Genomic DNA, 16,491 nt, shown 5'->3' on the forward strand with positions numbered 1-16,491 from the left:
CTCTGTCTCTCTCTGTCCCAAAAATAAATAAACGTTTAAAATAAAAAAAAAAAAAAAAAAAAAGAAGAAACCAGTTGACGGAGAAATTAGAATCTTTGTGCAAAGCAGCGCATCCGCTGTGGAAAACGGGGTGGTGGTTCCTCAGAAAGTTAAATGCAGAATTACCATGTAGCAATTGACCTTCTGGTATATCCCCAAAACAATTCTAAGAAGAGACCTGAATAGACATTTGCACACCCATGATCACAGCAGCACTATTCACAATAGCTAAAAAGTGGAAATGAGCCAAATGTCCGCTGACAGATGGCCAGAAAAAGAAACTATGATCCCATCCACACAACGGAATATTACTCAGCCATGAAAAAGAAGGGAATCTTTGGGGCTCCTGGGTGGCTCAGTTGGTTGAGTGTCTGACTCTTGATTTTGGCTCAGGTCATGATCCGAGGCTCATGGGATCCAGCTAAGCGTGGAGCCTGCTTAAGGTTCTCTCTCCCTCTGCCCCTCTCCCCTGCTCACGCTCTCGAAAGTAAAAAAAAAAAAAAAAAAAAAAAAAGGAAGGGACTCCTATCAGAGGCTACAACATGAACGGACCTTGAAGACATCTTGGCAAGTGGAATGATCCAGTCACAAAAAGGCAGGTACTATAGGATCCCACTCATATGGGGGACCTGCAGGAGTCAAGTTCACAGAGACAGAGAGGAGATGGTAGGCCCCAGGGCAGGGGGAGGGGGGAGCTGGGGTTTAGCGGGGACAGCGTCCACCTTCCGAGACACAGTCTGGAGACGGACGGCGGTGGAGGCTACACCCAAGAACGCGCGTGTGCTCCGTGCCCGCAAACTGTGGCTTCAAGTGGTTAGGACGGAAAATTTTATGTTGTGTGTATTTTACCACAATGACTGCATACATAGCGACGACACCATTTCAAGAAAAGAAAAGAACAACAACCAGAGAGCCCCAGGAAGGCGCCCAGGCCCGCCCGCCCACACTCACTTGTCCGTGGCGGCGTCCTTCTCCTTCAAGGCCTCGGCCTGCCTCCGCTCTGCCCTGCGGAGCTGCAGCTCGAGGCTGTCGCCGTGGGCCTGCAACCCCAGCGCCCTGGCCTCCAGCGCCTGCAGCTGCTCCACGTGGGCACCCTTCACAGCCACCAGCACCGCGTCCTTCTCCCTGGCCAGGTGGTCCAGCGCCTCGTGCCTGAAACACAAGCAGGGGCCCCGGCAGCTGGCGTGGGCCCCGCTCCAGTCCCCGGGCACCTCGCCCGCGGTTTCCTCGCTCCTGCTCGTACCCTGGACCTGGGGCTGTCGTGCTCATGTCCTCAGCCAAGGAAGCTCCGGCCCCCCAGCCGTGTGGGAAGCCCCGGCCCCCCAGCCGTGTGGACACTCGCCGGGTGGACACTGGCTGAGAGGCCCCTGGCCCGACTCTGGAGCTCAGCACCCCCGGAAGAAAAGCCCCGGAAGCCGGGGCTCCGGCAAAGCAGCATCACTAGCACCCTCACCGGTTTTCCTAGCAGCCCCTGAAGGTGGGACGTGGCCGTCACTCTCCATCAGTCCAGGACCCGGATGCCTTCCCTGCGACTGGGGACCGGGGGACGGCGGCCGCTTCTGTGTCTGCTGGGAGACGCCAAACTTACCAGAACTCCATCACCAGAACAGACGCCCGTCTTGACCCCACACCATATTGGCAGGTGTCGTGTGCACATCTGACTGGCAACGCTCAGCCCTTTCTATGCTTTTATTCCACTTGGTTTCAGTAAAAAGTTGAAAGCCCCAAAAATATAATTCTAGTGGTTTCTTTTAGATTCCACCAGCATCTCCCGGTGAAATGGTGAAGCCTTTCTGTCAGGTCACATTATGTACTTTTCGTTCTAACTACAATCAAGCCTCATCTTACCCACCGTGCAACCTGGTCAGGATTTTCTACCTTCTATTGGCAAAGACACAGACACACGCTGGCTGCTGTGCCTGTTACTTTCTGGCAGCACATGCCCTTCTCTGTGTCAAACCAGGAAAGTCCGATCGTGACGGCTGGTGAAATGAGTAGTCATTTCCAACTGCACCGCGTGGTGGTGGTTACTCCTTCCGTCGCCGTGGCCCCATCTGCCGCCTGGGACGCTGCATCATCCCACGGCAGGTTCCGAGGCGAAGCATCCGCGTACGCCAATAACACGCTTTAAAATGTGCCAAGTATGGGGCGCCTGGGTGGCTCAGTCAGTTAAGCGGCCGACTTCAGCTCAGGTCATGATCTCGTGGTCCGTGAGTTCAAGCCCTGCGTCGGGCTCTGTGCTGACAGCTCAGAGCCTGGAGCCTGCTTCCCGTTCTGTGTCTCCCTCTCTCTCTGCCCCTCCCCCGTTCATGCTCTGTCTCTCTCTGTCTCAAAAATAAATAAACGTTAAAAAAAAAAAAAATTAAAAAAAAAATGTGCCAAGTATACTAGCACGAATTTGTCTTCATCTGGACCGCTTTAGGACATGACATTTTACGAGGTGTGTCCTAGAATTCTCGGTGTTTCAATGACACTCCTCCAAACACCGACAAATTCACTTGCTTGGACTGAAAAATGAAGAGATACGGTCTCGCAGAGCCGCCTGACCAGCTAATGGTTTCACAGCGAAGGTGGGTTTTGCTGTTTAGGTGGCCTGGTGAACGTTCTCCCTAAATCTGTAAGCTTGAGGTCTTAGAGAGAAATGGTAAAGCTTGCGACAAAATAAAAACCATCCTACTGTGTAAACATCGTGTTGGCAAACGTGCTCGAGTCACAACGTCCCAGCTTCCCAGACACAAAGTGTCGCTGAGTGGAAAGACACCTGGTCTATGGAACGGTCACAGAGTAAGTCTTAAAAAAGCCTCTTATCTAAGCTTCCGGAAACAGAGAACGTGGACGGTCCTGCTGACCATACGCAGACACGTGGCCAGCCACAGACGTGGAGGCGCTGCCACATGAGCAGCAGACACAGGACACGACACCATTCCGGACGAGAAGCCAGCAGGTGGATCCAGGCACGTAACCGGAAGGCGCTCAGAGCCCAGGAGATGCGGCAGAGAACCCACCTAGCTGCCCCCTGGCCGTGAGCGTGACGAGGTGGCCAGCCCCACACAGTCTGCTTGCAAACTGAAGTGGGGACGTCTTGCCTCCTGAGAGGGGCGTTCCTAAGGAGACTTTACAGTTTACTTAGTAATTACTGACTTTTATGGTATGTTGTTTTGTAAAGTACGTCCTATCGTAAGACCTGCACTTAGAACCCTCTCAGAACACCTAAAGCCTGGTGACCCCACTCAATGTCGTTTTCAGTTTACGTAAATCTACATATTGTTGTTAGAGGTGACGGAGTGCAAATTTCTGAAGGGCAAAAAAATTCATTATATTCGGACAAAGGTCCTGAGGAAGTCAGGTAAAAATGGGAGTTCGGGCAGAAGAAAAAGGAAAATTATACGTAAGGCTGGTTCACGTACTTTTAAATCAATGGTAGGGATTGTTTCGATACGTTTTAAACAGTAACCAAACAGTTTTACTTCTTGTTTTTTCAAGAGATTTTATCTTCAAGTCATCTCTTCCCCCAGTGTGGGGCTCGAACTCACCACCCTGAGACCAAGAGCTGCACACTCCACGGAGGGAGCCAGCCAGGTGCTCCTGAACACTTCTACCTCTTGATGCCAACATTTCTGATACGCTAAAGATTAGGGGCGCCTGGGGGGCTCAGCCAGTTAAGTGTCTGGCTTCGGCTCAGGTCACGATCTAACGGTTTGTGGGTTCCGGTCCCGCCATTGGCCTCTGTGCTGACAGCTCGGAGCCTGGGGCCTGCCTCGGATTCTGTGTCTCCCCCTCTCTGCCCCTCCCCTGCTCGCACTCTGTCTCTCTCTCAGAGATAAGTTTTTTTAATTATATTCATTTTTTAAATTATTTCAATTTATGATTCAAAAGACTCTGAAAGTGCCAAATTCTTCCACGGCCGCCCAAGCCAAAGGCCAGTGGCCACAGCGCGCGAAGGAAGAGGTCCCAGCACTCCCGGCCTACGGGTTCAAGCAAGGCCACGTTCTGCAGTGCCTGTGGCACCCACACGCCACCAGCGGGAGCGCACAAGTGAGGCCCACCCTCTCAGTCGTGTGCGCAAGGCCCGGGCCGAGGTGGATACAGGTCGATGGTGTCTGGAAGGCAGCTCCCAGCTCAGGGGGCTCTAACTACGGGTGAAAACGGGCAGCACACGGGCTGTAAAGCTTTTCTCCTCTGCGAGCACGTGCTGCACAAACACCACGGCCACATGAATGCCCCCGGGTCGCCCTTGCTCCACAGCCCCCCGCGTTCTTGCTCCCGACTGGCTTCCCCATTGCCACACGCGTGCGTCACACGCAGTCTCGTGCTGCTTCTCCGGAAAAGGGAACGGGAGGCAGTCCCGCAGCAGCTGGACGGCCTGACCCACGCTGCCCCCTCGGGCTCGCCCGGGCTGCTCCCGAGGGCACGGGCTCGCCCAGAAGCCTTGTGCCTTCTCTGCGCCCTCCTCGTCCTGCTGGCCTCACACGCCTCAGCCTGGGCGGGCCACCAAGCGCTTCGTTAGGGTCGCTGCCCCAGGGGGCCCGCCGCCTACCCGCTGGGCCACCCCGACACCCGGCAGGCAGCGGGGGGCACACGGCCCACACCGAGGTAAGCGATCAGCGTCCCGGCGGGAAGAGGGGGCTCCTGAGAAGCCAGAGGGCACGGGGCCGCAAGGAAAACGAGAGGCGCCCTTATCGCTACAGTGACGTTTGTTGCTGCAATCTGCGATTAACAAACCAGCCGATACGACTTCTAAGTTTAAAAGTTTCGAAACGCCAAAAAGCCTGAGCACCGCTGAGAAAATCCCGAGCGGTGAGTTCAAAGGCCAGATGGCCCAGGTTGACGGCAGCCTCCGCCTGGACCCAACCCCGCGCGCCAGGGCGGACACTCACTTCCTCCTGAACGCCTCCTCCTCCTTCTTCCTGGCCTGCTGCTCCGAGCGAAGTTGGCCTTCTAAGTCCTTGATCCTGAGGCGGAGGAAACGTTAGCGGGTAAAGCAGAGCCCCCCCCCGCCGCCCCCCCGCGGGCCCAGGCCCAGGAGGCAGGCGCGGCCCCACACCGTGAGTCCTTGGCCGCCGCCAGGTCCCTGAGCTCTTGCCCGCCGCGCTGCAGCTGGTCCCGCAGCTCTGAGTTCGCGGCCTCGGCGCTCCGCAGCGACTCCGCGGCCTGTGCTGCAGCTTCCTTCAGAGCCGTGAGCTCCTTGTCCAACAGTTTAACCTTCGAGGGAGAGAGAATTCAAAATGAGGCTGATACTGGAACAACCTGAGGAAAGAGAAGAAACCTTACAATCCAAGAGGCGACAAAACCGCGAGGCCGTGCTCACGCGTGAGGAGCTCGCAGCGAATGTGGGGGGCAGCGCGGCCACCTGGGCGGGCCCGCGGCCCACTGGCGCCGGCACAGTGCTACGATTGCACCTGGCTTCCTGCCTCATCGGTGAATACCAAACACTCGAATCCAGCACTTAGGTGGAGAGTGGAAGACCGCGCTCCCCGCACGCTCCATCTTACAAGAACCTTGCGGGGCCTCGGTTTCCTCAGCCGTAAGCTGCGGGTGACGTAACGGCTGCAGCGCCCCGATCAGCTGGTGTGTGTCCGCTGCGGCCTGTGTAACAGCCCCGCAGGGCAGATGGGGGTGGGGCGGGCCTGCAACGTGCGTGTCCCCGGCCCCACGACCCCTGCCGCCCTCCGCTGACGGCAGCGCCCACCCCACCGCGGAGCCCAGGGTGCGGCCCTGCGTGTGCTGCCTGCTGTCTGGCCCGGGACTCCTAGAAGTCACCAGGCGGCCTCGTGAGGGTCCCTGTGGGGCCTTCTGGGGGTGGGGCTGCGGTACCCACGCAGAGGTGCCCCTCGCGGGGGGCGGGGGGCACTAAGGGAAGAGCTAGGGTCCCGGCCAGACGGTGAGGTTGGGCTGGGCCCTGCCGGGCCTAGACACAGCCACGCAGAGCTGCCAGGGTTCTCGGGGCCCCTGGCTGACTGGGTGCTGCCCCCTGGACCGTGGCACCGTGGGAAGGCTGGCGGCCTGGGAAGACCCTCACTGGGCACTACAGCAGGGGTCTCTCACGGGCACCTGCTGAACGCCCACGTGGTGTAACCCACACGGGTGGCGGCCTCGGGCCAGGTGCCAGCCCTGCTTCCCGCTCCCCCACGCCACCTCCCACTCCCTCAGGGCCGGTCCCTGCGTCTCTGCCAAAGGCCGGGCGTGCACGCTAGTGCGCCCCAGCAGCACCTGGCTGGTGTGTTAAAGAACCCACGTTCAGGAAGGGCGGCCAGCACCCTGGCCGGGGGCAAGAGCCGCACACGGACCCCAACCACTGGCCCGGCCTCCTCCGCCCTACATGGATGAGCACCACCCCCCACCGGCCCAGCCGAGCTCGTGGAGCACACAGGTGGATGGCGGGGGTCTCGCGGGGATCGGGGGGACAGCCTACCCGGGTGGGGGCCCACTTCCCCAGGCAGGGGCAACCAGAGCAGTGGCGCCAGCCCTCGTGTCGCATCACCCCGCCGCCCGACCCAGAAGCGGCCTCCCTGCTCCCGAGCGGGAACGGTCACGGCCCGAGGGCCGCCGCACCTTGAGCTCGTGCGTCAGGATCTCGTTGCTCATGCGGTCAGCCTGCAGGCGGAACTCGTGCTCCCTCTTCTGCATCTCGGACTCCAGCTCCAGCAGCAGCTCCTGAATCAGGAAGGGACCGCGGTGAGAAGAGACGGCGGTACCCAAGCAGAAATCACGGCCACGACCAGGCGCCAGGCGGGCGGGCCCGAAGCCGGCAGGACGCAGAGATCCTCCCTGGTGGCAGGGGCGCCTGTCACGCTCATCTAAAGCACCTCAGCGGGCCCGTGGTGTCAGATTGCCTCGATGGACGTGAGCACCCGCTGAGCCACTGGGCCTGTCCTGGGGGCACACAGACAAAGACCCGCTGGGGGCTTGGGACGGGGACCCCGGTCCGCTCATCCTGCCCCTGCACGGGCGCAGCGCTGCCGACAGCTTTCTGGGTGGTTCCCGCTGCGTCTCCACGTAGCACACCCACGCCACCGTGAGCCCGCCCGTGTCCTGTGCTCTCTGCTGGCTCCTCGCCAGGATGGGCAGTAGAGAGGCCCATCCCACACGTCCTGACGTGGCAACCACGGTCCGTGAGGCCTGCTCTGTGAGGAGGCCGCCTCCTGTCCCCCAAGCTCCCCCCACAGGCTGAACCTAAAACATCGCTGCGGCATCATGAGGATCATGAGGCTACTAGAACACTCACTGTGCACCACCAGTGAGCTGTGAGCCTGGTTCAGATGGGCAGCCCGCTATTTCTCTGGGACTTCCGGCTACCGTGCCCTTCCCTTCCCCTCGTGCCACTCTGTTCCCTCCCACCCCTTAGTGCCGTCCACTCGGGCAGCGTGACTGACTCTCGTTCTCCAGGCTCAACGCTCTGCCCAGGCTGCTCTTCACGGGCCCTGTGCGCTCGCCAGGGCTCCCAAGCCCTTTCCTCTGGGGTGCGCTCCTGCGGGGAAGACCCTCCACCACACCACCCCTCCGCCCCTCCGGGGGGCTGAAAGCCCAGCCCCAGCCTGGACCAGGCCCACCGGCTCCAGCGGAGCCCTCGAGGAGCAGGAGGCTGCCAGCTCAGGGCCCCATCCTCCTGGAGGCCTTCTCCAGCTCCAATCTCTCGGCTCCCACCGTTCTGAACTTGGAAGGGACCGGAGGCGGCTGCAGGTGGAGCCCTCGGTCACAGGCCGGGCCCGCAAAGCTGCTCCCCGGAGACTCCCCGGAGCCTGGCATCTGCAGGAGTCTCCCGCCCCTGCGTGGGTAGGCCCATCTGCCGTCCTCAGCCGCGGCTGGGCAGCGGGACAGGCTGTGTCCAGTGTCCCCTCTGTGGGTTTCCAGATGCCTCTGAAACACCTCCCACTTGCTGCTCGGGCCTCTGCAGGCCTTTTGTTCTCAAGTCCCTGTCCTGAGAAGCGACCAGACCATCTCAATAGTCTCCCCTTCCTGTTTTCCACTGTATGTTTCTGGAATGTGACCACTGAATTGGACATCCTGATTTACCCTCCACGTCTCTTAGATTTTTCTCCCAGATTTTGTCTTTTTTGGTCTATATTCTGAGTTAATTTCTTTAAAAATACTTTTAATTGTCAGAATTCTTTCTTGATCTGTGATTGGCCCTTCCTCCCAGCATCTTGTTCTTGGGTTCAGATGCAAAACACATCTCTGGTGGCACTAATCACGGGAAGCCCCCACAACGCACCCTGAGACCCTGAAAACTACGACGCATCAGGAGGAGTGGCTGACCCTGTCCTCACCCCACTCTGGACCGGCTGAAGGGCAGGGGGAGTCACAGAATCACTGGTTGGTCAATGGACATCGAGGCCGGCAAGGACAACCAGATGCCTGCGTGGGCACGTCCAGCCCGGGCCGGATGCCTCCCGCTGACCGCCCAGGAGCCTCACATCTGAAGTGGGCACACGGTGGCGGGCTACAGGACCAGTGACTGAGCAATCATCTCTGTTCTATTCAGGGTCATTTCCCTGTTATTCTCAGCTCCTTTTCCATGGGGCTGGCAATTCTCAAACGTCCCAGCTGTCAGCACAGAGCCCACTTCAGATCCTCTGTCCAACCCACCCCTGCCTCCCCTCTGTGCACGCTCTCTCGCTTTCAAAAATAAATAAATATTAAAAAAAAAAAAAAAGAAAGGAAATATAAGCAGCTCACTGGAATGTCATCAAAATTATATCACCTGCTGTTCATAAGACACTGTTAAGGAAAGGAAAACACCAGGCCCAGAACGGGAGAAAATTGTAATATATGTACCTAAGAACTCGATTCCAGAATATATAAAGAACTCTAACAAATCAATTACATGATGGCAAATAATCCACCTTTTAAAAAGGGCAAAAAGGTGAACAGACACTTCACACAAAAAAATATATTAACGGCCAACGAACACACGGAAAGATGCATAAACATCGACCGAGGACAAGAAAATGAAAACCACAGCAAGACACCACGACTCGCCCCTAAAATGGCTGAAATGGGAAAAGCTGAAAATACTCTGTGCCGACAAGGACGCCGAGCAGCTAAAATTCTAATCTGCTGGCGCTGGGAGGAACACAAAATGGTACAAACGTCTTGGAAAACAGGTCGGTGATTTCTTACAAAGTCAAATACTCCCCTAGCACACAAGCCAGAAACTCTACTCCCAAGTTATTTACCCAAATAAATGCAGGCCTGCCAAGAACGGCCACAGCAACTTTATTCTTAATGGCCTCAAACTGGAAATGACGCAAATGTTGAAACGTCCACGCGCGGGTGAGGAGCCGGCCGGGACAGTCACACGTCCCCGCAACGGCAGGAAGCAGACCCGCGCTTGCCGGGGCCAGAGTGGTGCTCACTGACCACAAGGGCGCATGCTGGGACCGCAGGTGACGGGGGCTTCTGTCTCGGCCCTTACACGGGTGCATGTACTGTATGTAAATCGCTGAGCCGACTGGGGCACTGTCGCTGGATGGGGGTCCCACCTGTCAGCCCCACACCGCAGGCACCAGGGTCCACACCCGCGGCCTTCCTTCTCCCCAGATGGGCAGTTCCACGTTGTCACGGAGAAGTGCGCCGAGCTCCTGCCTGCTGGCTGTTCCGTCTGCACACGTGGGGGTGGCTGCCCATACACAGACCCCCGGCTGACGCCAGGCCAGCCCCCACCACACGTGGGGCCTGAGCTCCCCGCACCACGTTCCCAACAGCCCCTCCCTGCGGGCTGCTGCTTCTCCAGCCGAGGCCCCTCCACTCCCTCCACTGCACGGCTCTCTCCGTGTTTAGTCTCTTACTGTCCGTTCCCAATGGTCTCAGGCGAAGAGACAGCCCCACAGGGTCCACCTGCTCGTGGACTAGAGGCGTGGACGTGCTCGGTCCTCAGGAGAACAGGGACGCAGAAGCCACACTGAGGAGAAGCAGACTGGGCTGATGCAGAAAACCGCAGTTCGTCTTGGTCTCTCCTGCCCTGAAATCTCACGGTGACCTGGCCCAGCCCTGTGGTCAGAGCAGAGGTGACGTCGGGCCCGTGAAGCCCATCCCCACGGAGAAGCGCGCAGGCAACACAGCACAGCAAGCAGGACCCCAAGTGACCCTGCTCTCGAAGAGACCTGGACAGACTCGGCTACGCAAAGGAGGCTCTGGGAGGAGGCTGAAGCCGGCCTGACAGTGTGGCCACACCCGCCACCTCCCTGGTCCGCCGTCTCCCGGGGAGGCAGGCGGGGGCCACACACCTGCCCAGCGACGTGCCCACGCTGGATCCCTGGATCTCGGAAGGTCAGCGGGAGCCTCAGAGATACTCAGAGAAGTACAATGGAAAGCATACTTCACACCATTCCCCAGGGTCATCGCTGCCTCCAGGGGCCGCTGAGCGCCTGCCTGCTAACTGGGACGGCCCACCACTGCCCAGGGCACTTTGGAAATTCCTCTGGACGTGACCCTGGTGCTGACTCAGGAAACCTCCTCACCTCCCGGTGAAGTCACAACTGCTCTTTCCTTCATCCCGCTGCTCGGGCCCCAGTTTCGTGCCCTAACAACTTGAGCCGTTTCCAAAATCAAATCCATCCATAATGGACAAAGTTCTTTAGTTCCAGAAAACTCTAAAAGAAATCCTCTGCAGGAGATTTCAAAAGCTCTTTCTCCTTAGTTCAGAATGACATATACATCTCATGTTGGTGGGTCTCTGGAATTTCCCTGTCCGTGTGGATTCCCCGTACGCACGCCTGTTACACTTGGTTTTTTCCTCTTAACCCGTCTCATGTCAATCTGACTCTTTTTTTTTTTTTTATGTTTATTTATTGTTGAGACAGAGAGAGACAGAGCATGAACGGGGGAGGGGCAGAGAGAGAGAGGGAGACACAGAATCGGAAGCAGGCTCCAGGCTCCGAGCCATCAGCCCAGAGCCCGACGCGGGGCTCGAACTCACGGACCGCGAGATCGTGACCTGAGCTGAAGTCGGACGCTCAACCGACTGAGCCACCCAGGCGCCCCTGACTCTTATTTTAAGTAGAGGATCCTTGAGGGGACAGGAGTTCTGGCTCCCCGACAAGAGCAATCCCAGGGCAGGAGAACAGTGGTAAGAGCTTACACCCCGGAGACATCCTGGACTCATATGACATCTGTGCCGTGTATGAAGAGGATCCCGGGCAGGTTGGTCACTGATTCTGGGCTCAGTCCCCCACCTGTAAATATCTGGTCAAAACCGTGTCCCTGCTGTGAGGAGCACAAGGACCTTCGTGGATGCAGTTTCCATGAACACTGCTGTTGCTCTCAGGACAGCAGCTCAGCACGTGCTCCATGGAGACCAGGGGGCCTGTCACCCCAGCGCCTGCACCCATGCGGCTCCACAAGTGAGAACGGGCCCCTTCGGCCAAAACCCAATGCAGCTGAGTCCGTCAGACGTGCAGGCTGGGTTTCAGTGTCACGGAGGGGAAACCGTGGTGACAGGCTTAAGCACCACCTGCCAGCCGGCACAACTCTGTCGAAACTTAGGATTGGCCACCTATGGTTTTCCCCAAAAGAAATACAGTGACCACGCTGTGAGTCCCCAGCTCTTTTCTACAGTAAGTAACTCAAATTTTAACTTTTCAATACTTTTTTCTAAAATAAATAAGGGAGACAACGTGTATCCTTTTGTGAGGAAAGAGACACCCAGGGAGTCACTACAGACGAAGGTTCAGACGCCCGCCACATCCCCCAGCCCACCCCAGAATGGAAATCTGCCCCGGTAATTCAACGCGGACCCCATGGATACCACACAGTTAACAAAAAGGCCGACTTTCCCTCAACAACTCGGTTTCCAGCCGGCAGCTGAGACGGGGCCGCGGTCGGAACGTCCTACCTGCCTCTGCAGAGCAAGTTCACCATCCAGCTCCTCGAGCTTCCTCTCCAGCCTCCATTTCAGGTTTTCATACTGCTCCCGCTGCTGGTCGATCTCACCGTTCTTCTCACTATGCAAACATTGCAGCGTTAACCAAAGTCCTGCTGAAGAGTCCACGGGACCCGCGTGCAACACACCGCACGGGCCACTGCCTGCACAGAGAGCCTGGAATGGAGTCCAGAGTCGCACAGCACAATTCCCAAAGCGTCCAGTCACAAGCAAAAGGCACCAAGAACCAGGAAGAGAAAAAGCAGTCACAGGTGCTAACACCAAGATGACACAGATGTTCAAATTCTCTAATAAGGACTTTAGAGCAGCCATTAATTATTTAAGGCGCTCCAACAAGCAGTTTGATGCAGCCTTAGAAAAACTCACAAAGAATCAAACAGAAACTGAGAACGAAGAGGTACCGTAACCGAACAGAAGGTTCGCCGGGCGGCTTAACGGCCGAGTGAATGTGACAACATGACAGAGAAAAGAATCCATGAACTTGAAACCAGAACAACAGAAATCACCCCATCAAATAACACAGAGAAACAGACTGGAAAAAATGAGCAGAGCCCAGGGAGCTGAGGGACAGCCACAAAAGCTGAGTGTTGGTGCCACTGAGTCCCAGAATGGAGGGAAAAAGAGGAGAGCTGAAATGTACTGGAAGAAGTCATGGATGAACATGTCTCAAATTTGTCAAAAAAAAAAAAAAAAGAGAGAGAGAGACAGAGAAAACAAAGACAAAGAAAAAAAAGAATGGGCAAATAAATGACCCGAGGAGACACTTTAAAATGTAGAGCACTTGGGGCACCTGGGTGGTATGCGGTCAGTTAAGTGACCGACTCCTGATTTTGGACCAGGTCATGATCTCACGTTTCTTGGGACCGAGCCCCACACTGGGCTCTGCGCTGACAGCGGGGAGCCTGCTTGGGATTCTCTGTCTCTCCCTCTTTCTCTGCCCCTCCCGTGTGTCTCTCTCACAAAATAAATAAATAAACATTAAAAAAATGATAGAACGTACGGCACTCCAAGAAGGATGCTTGAAACTCAGCGTGTCCACGGAGGGCAAGCGGGCCCACATGTCGCAACGTTAAAAGCACCTGCCACCCATGCTACAGGTACATCACGGTGTAATTTTTAACGATGAAGTTGGAGAATAGCCAGAATGCCAACACCCATCCTGCAGGGGCAGGTTACGGGGCCCCTCCCCGGCTCCGGGGGACGTTGACCGTGGCCGAACTCTGCATCTCTGTTCCCTGGCCCCCCAGTGAGGTGGCGAGGGGTGCGAACATCACGCACCACGCCGCCTGAACAAATGGCGGGCTTCCTCACGCGCTGCATCGGAGCTGGGAGAATCAGCAGAGGGCCACGAACACCTCGGGCTTCCGGGCTTCCAGGCTTCCCTCTCGGGACCCTGGAAACTGTGCCTGTGTGTTGTTACAGGAGGCTGTTGTTACAGAGCCTGTGGGCCAGGGGCTTGTGAGCCGACGTGGGCCCACACCCAACTGAGGGAGGTCTCCTCCCCTCACGCCCAACCTGCCACGGAGCCCGGAACGAACAGGCCCAGAATCCACTAAGAGGGCCAGGGAGCCATCTGAAAAGATGTGGCAGAGCTCAGCGCATGACACGAAGAATAGCTTCCCGGATAGATGGGAAACCGCCACGGGCAGGTTGTGGGCAGCGTGTGCGGGACACGACTTTGTGGGCGTAAAAGCGAGCTCTCCTGGAGGGAACACAACGGACCCCTCCGGCAGCTTTCCCTTTTCACCGGACCATCTTCACCTCACGGTACAAGTCATGGTCATGACAAGAATATCCTTACCATTGCGATTTTTTTAACAAGTGCTTTAAGCACGTACGTAACAACATGAGAAACTATTCAGGGGCTGCCTGGGGGGCTCAGTGGGTTAAGCTCCAACTTTGGCTCAGGTCACGATCTCGCGGTTCGTGAGTTCCAGCCCCACGTTGGGCTTTGTGCCGACAGCCCAGAGCCTGGAGCCTGCTTCGGATTCTTCGGATTCTGTCTCCCTCTCTCCTTCTGCCCCTCCCCTACTCGCACACTCGTGTGTATTCTCTCTCTCAAGATAAACAAACCTAAAAAAACAAACCGCTATTTAGGACCCCATTCAGTGACAAGAGAACCTGCAGGATGCGGCCCACCGCTCTGTGCACACACAACACACTCTCGCGTGTACACACACACGTGCACGCACACGCGCACACCAGGGAGGTGGGACCCCAAGTGTTAACATGACATCACAAACGTACACGCTGAAATCGGGGGAAGGACACCAGATTTTTAAATGAAGCCGGTCGTATCTGTCTTCCCGCTGGGGAGCCGGGGAGCAGCTGTGACAAGCGTGTGACAGTGAGCGGCCTCCCGGGGGGCCCAGCCAATGGGACGCTCTGACCCGAGCTGGGTTCCTGGTCAGCCTGTCTCAAGTGAGCTCACGGAGTTTGGGGATTGAAACATATTTTGCATCATTAACAGTCACGAACTCGAACAGCTTTTATTGAAATGATACAGATTTGTCATCCGTGGAGAAAACGGCCAGCGTTTCAAGCAGTGTCCCGTTCGTCCCCCGCGCCGCGGGGCGGGGCCGCCTCACCTGTGCGTGCGCTCCAGCTCCAGCCGGTGCTCCTCCAAGTTCAGCTGGTGCCGCCGCTGCAGGTCGTCCAGCCGCCGGGCCTCGCTGGCCAGCGCCCGCCTCAGCCGGGCCGCCTCCACCCTCAGCTCGCTCACCTCCGCCTGCCGCGCCTCCTCCCGGGCCCGGGCCTGGGCGAACGCGGTGTCGTAGCGCTCCAGCTCGCGGTCCCGCTCGTCCAGCACCTGCAGGTTGTAGACGAAGTCCTCCCGCAGGCGCCGCAGCGCCCCCTGCGCCTCGTGCAGCTGGCTGTGCGCGTCCTGCAGCGCGGCCTCCTGCAGCTGGCAGCGGTGGGCCCGCAGCGCCCTCCACTCCTCCTCCTTGCGAGCCAGCAGCTGGCCCAGGGCCTGCTCCGAGGGCGGCGGCAGCATCGGGGCAGCTGCGGCGGGGGAGGGGGGCGCAGAGTCAGGGGCTCTGGCCGTCCTTCCGCCGCGCCCCCCCCCTCAGATCCCCATCTGTGGCATCGCTGTCGCCAAGCGGGAGGACGCTCGGGGCCAGTGAGCAGCTGTGTGGTCACACGTACCTTCCGAAGGGCCCTTTCTACCCTATCCTCACCCTGCAGCAGAGGGAGCGGGGCAGGATGTCTAGGAGGACCACCGAGGAAGGGAAGAGGGGGACCGGCCGCTCACCGACAAGAGCCAGGTCCTTTGAACAGGCTCGCGAAGCGCTCTCCCACTTTGCAGATGAGAAAACGAGGCAGCGAGGAGCTGAGAGAGGACTGGAGCCCAGAAGCTTCCGAGAGCCAGCGGCCCGCCCGTCGCGCACACGGCTCCGCTCGGGGGGCGCTCCCCCCCGCCGCACTCGAGCAGCTTCCTCTGCTCTCTTATCTCCAATCCGTCGCGGAGTGGCGCTTCTCTGAAACACAATAAAAATAAAGCGCCGGAGGAAAATAAGATGAAAAAACAAAGGCATATGACACACAAATCCGAGTCTTTAACATTCAGAGTCCACAGCATAAAGCTCCTTCGTCAAACTGCTCTAAGTGTCTAAGACCTCTCGCTCCTCCGTCTCTGCCAAGGACGGGCCGCGGGGCTGCGTGGGAGGTATGGGCAAGGGCTGCCCCTCACCAGGTGAGCCCGAGGCCACACAGACCGCTGAGGGCGCATCACCTGGCACAGAAGGGGTGGATCCCCACGTGTAAAACCACGTGGTGCTCCGGGCCTTGACCTACAGGAACAGGCCGGAGGCCTCACAGCGAGCCCAGAGGGTAGGCAGGCTGGGCCCAAGGGCCACCGTCACCCTGGGGACAGACAGCAGCCCTTCTCTGACAACACCTTTCCAGAAGGGCCGGGAGCATTCCAGGCAGGCATCCAGAAGTGACATTTGAGTACCACTGTCATCCCAAAGAATCTAAAATGGGGGTGCCTGGGTGGCTCAGTCGGACTGGGGGAGAGGGACAGTGGGCGGGACTTCAGAGGCCTGAGGTGACACTAGGAAAGGGGGTCACAGAGGTTACAGTGCAGCCATGCCTGAAGTGGTCCCCACAGCATCAACACCGGTCGACCCTGGTCAGCATATAGGAAACACCGACAAACTCAGAAACAGGAGAACTGAAGGGGCTACTTACTGCTTTTTGTTTTCTTTACGGTAACTCTAGAATTCTTACGCGAGCTACCGCTCTCTGGTCAGCAACACTAAATCAGCAATACTACTTTTGGGGGCAGGAAGTTCACTTCACTCCTGAAGTTACTAAGAACAAAAATCACCAACAAAAAATTATCCATATACCCAATCTGTTACTATAACATTTTGGTAATAGAATGAAAAAAACCCCAAGAAATTCACAAGCATTGGTAGCACGCTGCCTGAGGGGCACGTCTTCTGCTACCACCACACGGGTCTCTGGCCCAATGAGTGGAGTTTGACAGTAATTCTGGCTACAAGTGGGAAGAAAGAAGGAAGGAAGGAAGGAAGGAAGGAAGGAAGGAAGGAAGGAAGGAAGGAAGG

At 57.5% G+C, this 16,491-nt stretch overlaps 1 protein-coding gene across 12 annotated transcripts in view; it reads right to left on the bottom strand.

Annotated features, from left to right (window-relative positions):
• The window catches only part of CCDC57 (coiled-coil domain containing 57), a 101,928-nt gene that overhangs the window by 75,894 nt on the left and 9,543 nt on the right, over nucleotides 1–16,491 (bottom strand). For 11 of the 12 annotated variants that reach the window (XR_005785021.1, XR_005785022.1, XR_005785023.1 and 8 more), the window contains exons 2-8: nucleotides 15,174–15,399; nucleotides 14,509–14,923; nucleotides 11,873–11,981; nucleotides 6,592–6,693; nucleotides 5,084–5,241; nucleotides 4,917–4,991; nucleotides 991–1,191 (exon numbers count right to left, since the gene is read on the bottom strand). Coding sequence is in view for 8 of the 12 variants with exons in the window: in XM_040456711.1 (XP_040312645.1) it covers nucleotides 991–1,191; nucleotides 4,917–4,991; nucleotides 5,084–5,241; nucleotides 6,592–6,693; nucleotides 11,873–11,981; nucleotides 14,509–14,915 (1,052 nt within the window). In the remaining 4 variants the exon portion in view is untranslated. Of the gene's footprint in view, nucleotides 1–990; nucleotides 1,192–4,916; nucleotides 4,992–5,083; nucleotides 5,242–6,591; nucleotides 6,694–11,872; nucleotides 11,982–14,508; nucleotides 14,924–15,067; nucleotides 15,400–16,491 lie in introns of those variants that run through there. The other variant, XM_040456713.1, reaches the window with a different exon arrangement.

This window comes from Herpailurus yagouaroundi, unplaced genomic scaffold (genome assembly GCF_014898765.1).
Source record: "Herpailurus yagouaroundi ecotype Mexico unplaced genomic scaffold, PumYag 217, whole genome shotgun sequence".
In the NCBI taxonomy this organism is placed as follows: domain Eukaryota; kingdom Metazoa; phylum Chordata; class Mammalia; order Carnivora; family Felidae; genus Herpailurus; species Herpailurus yagouaroundi.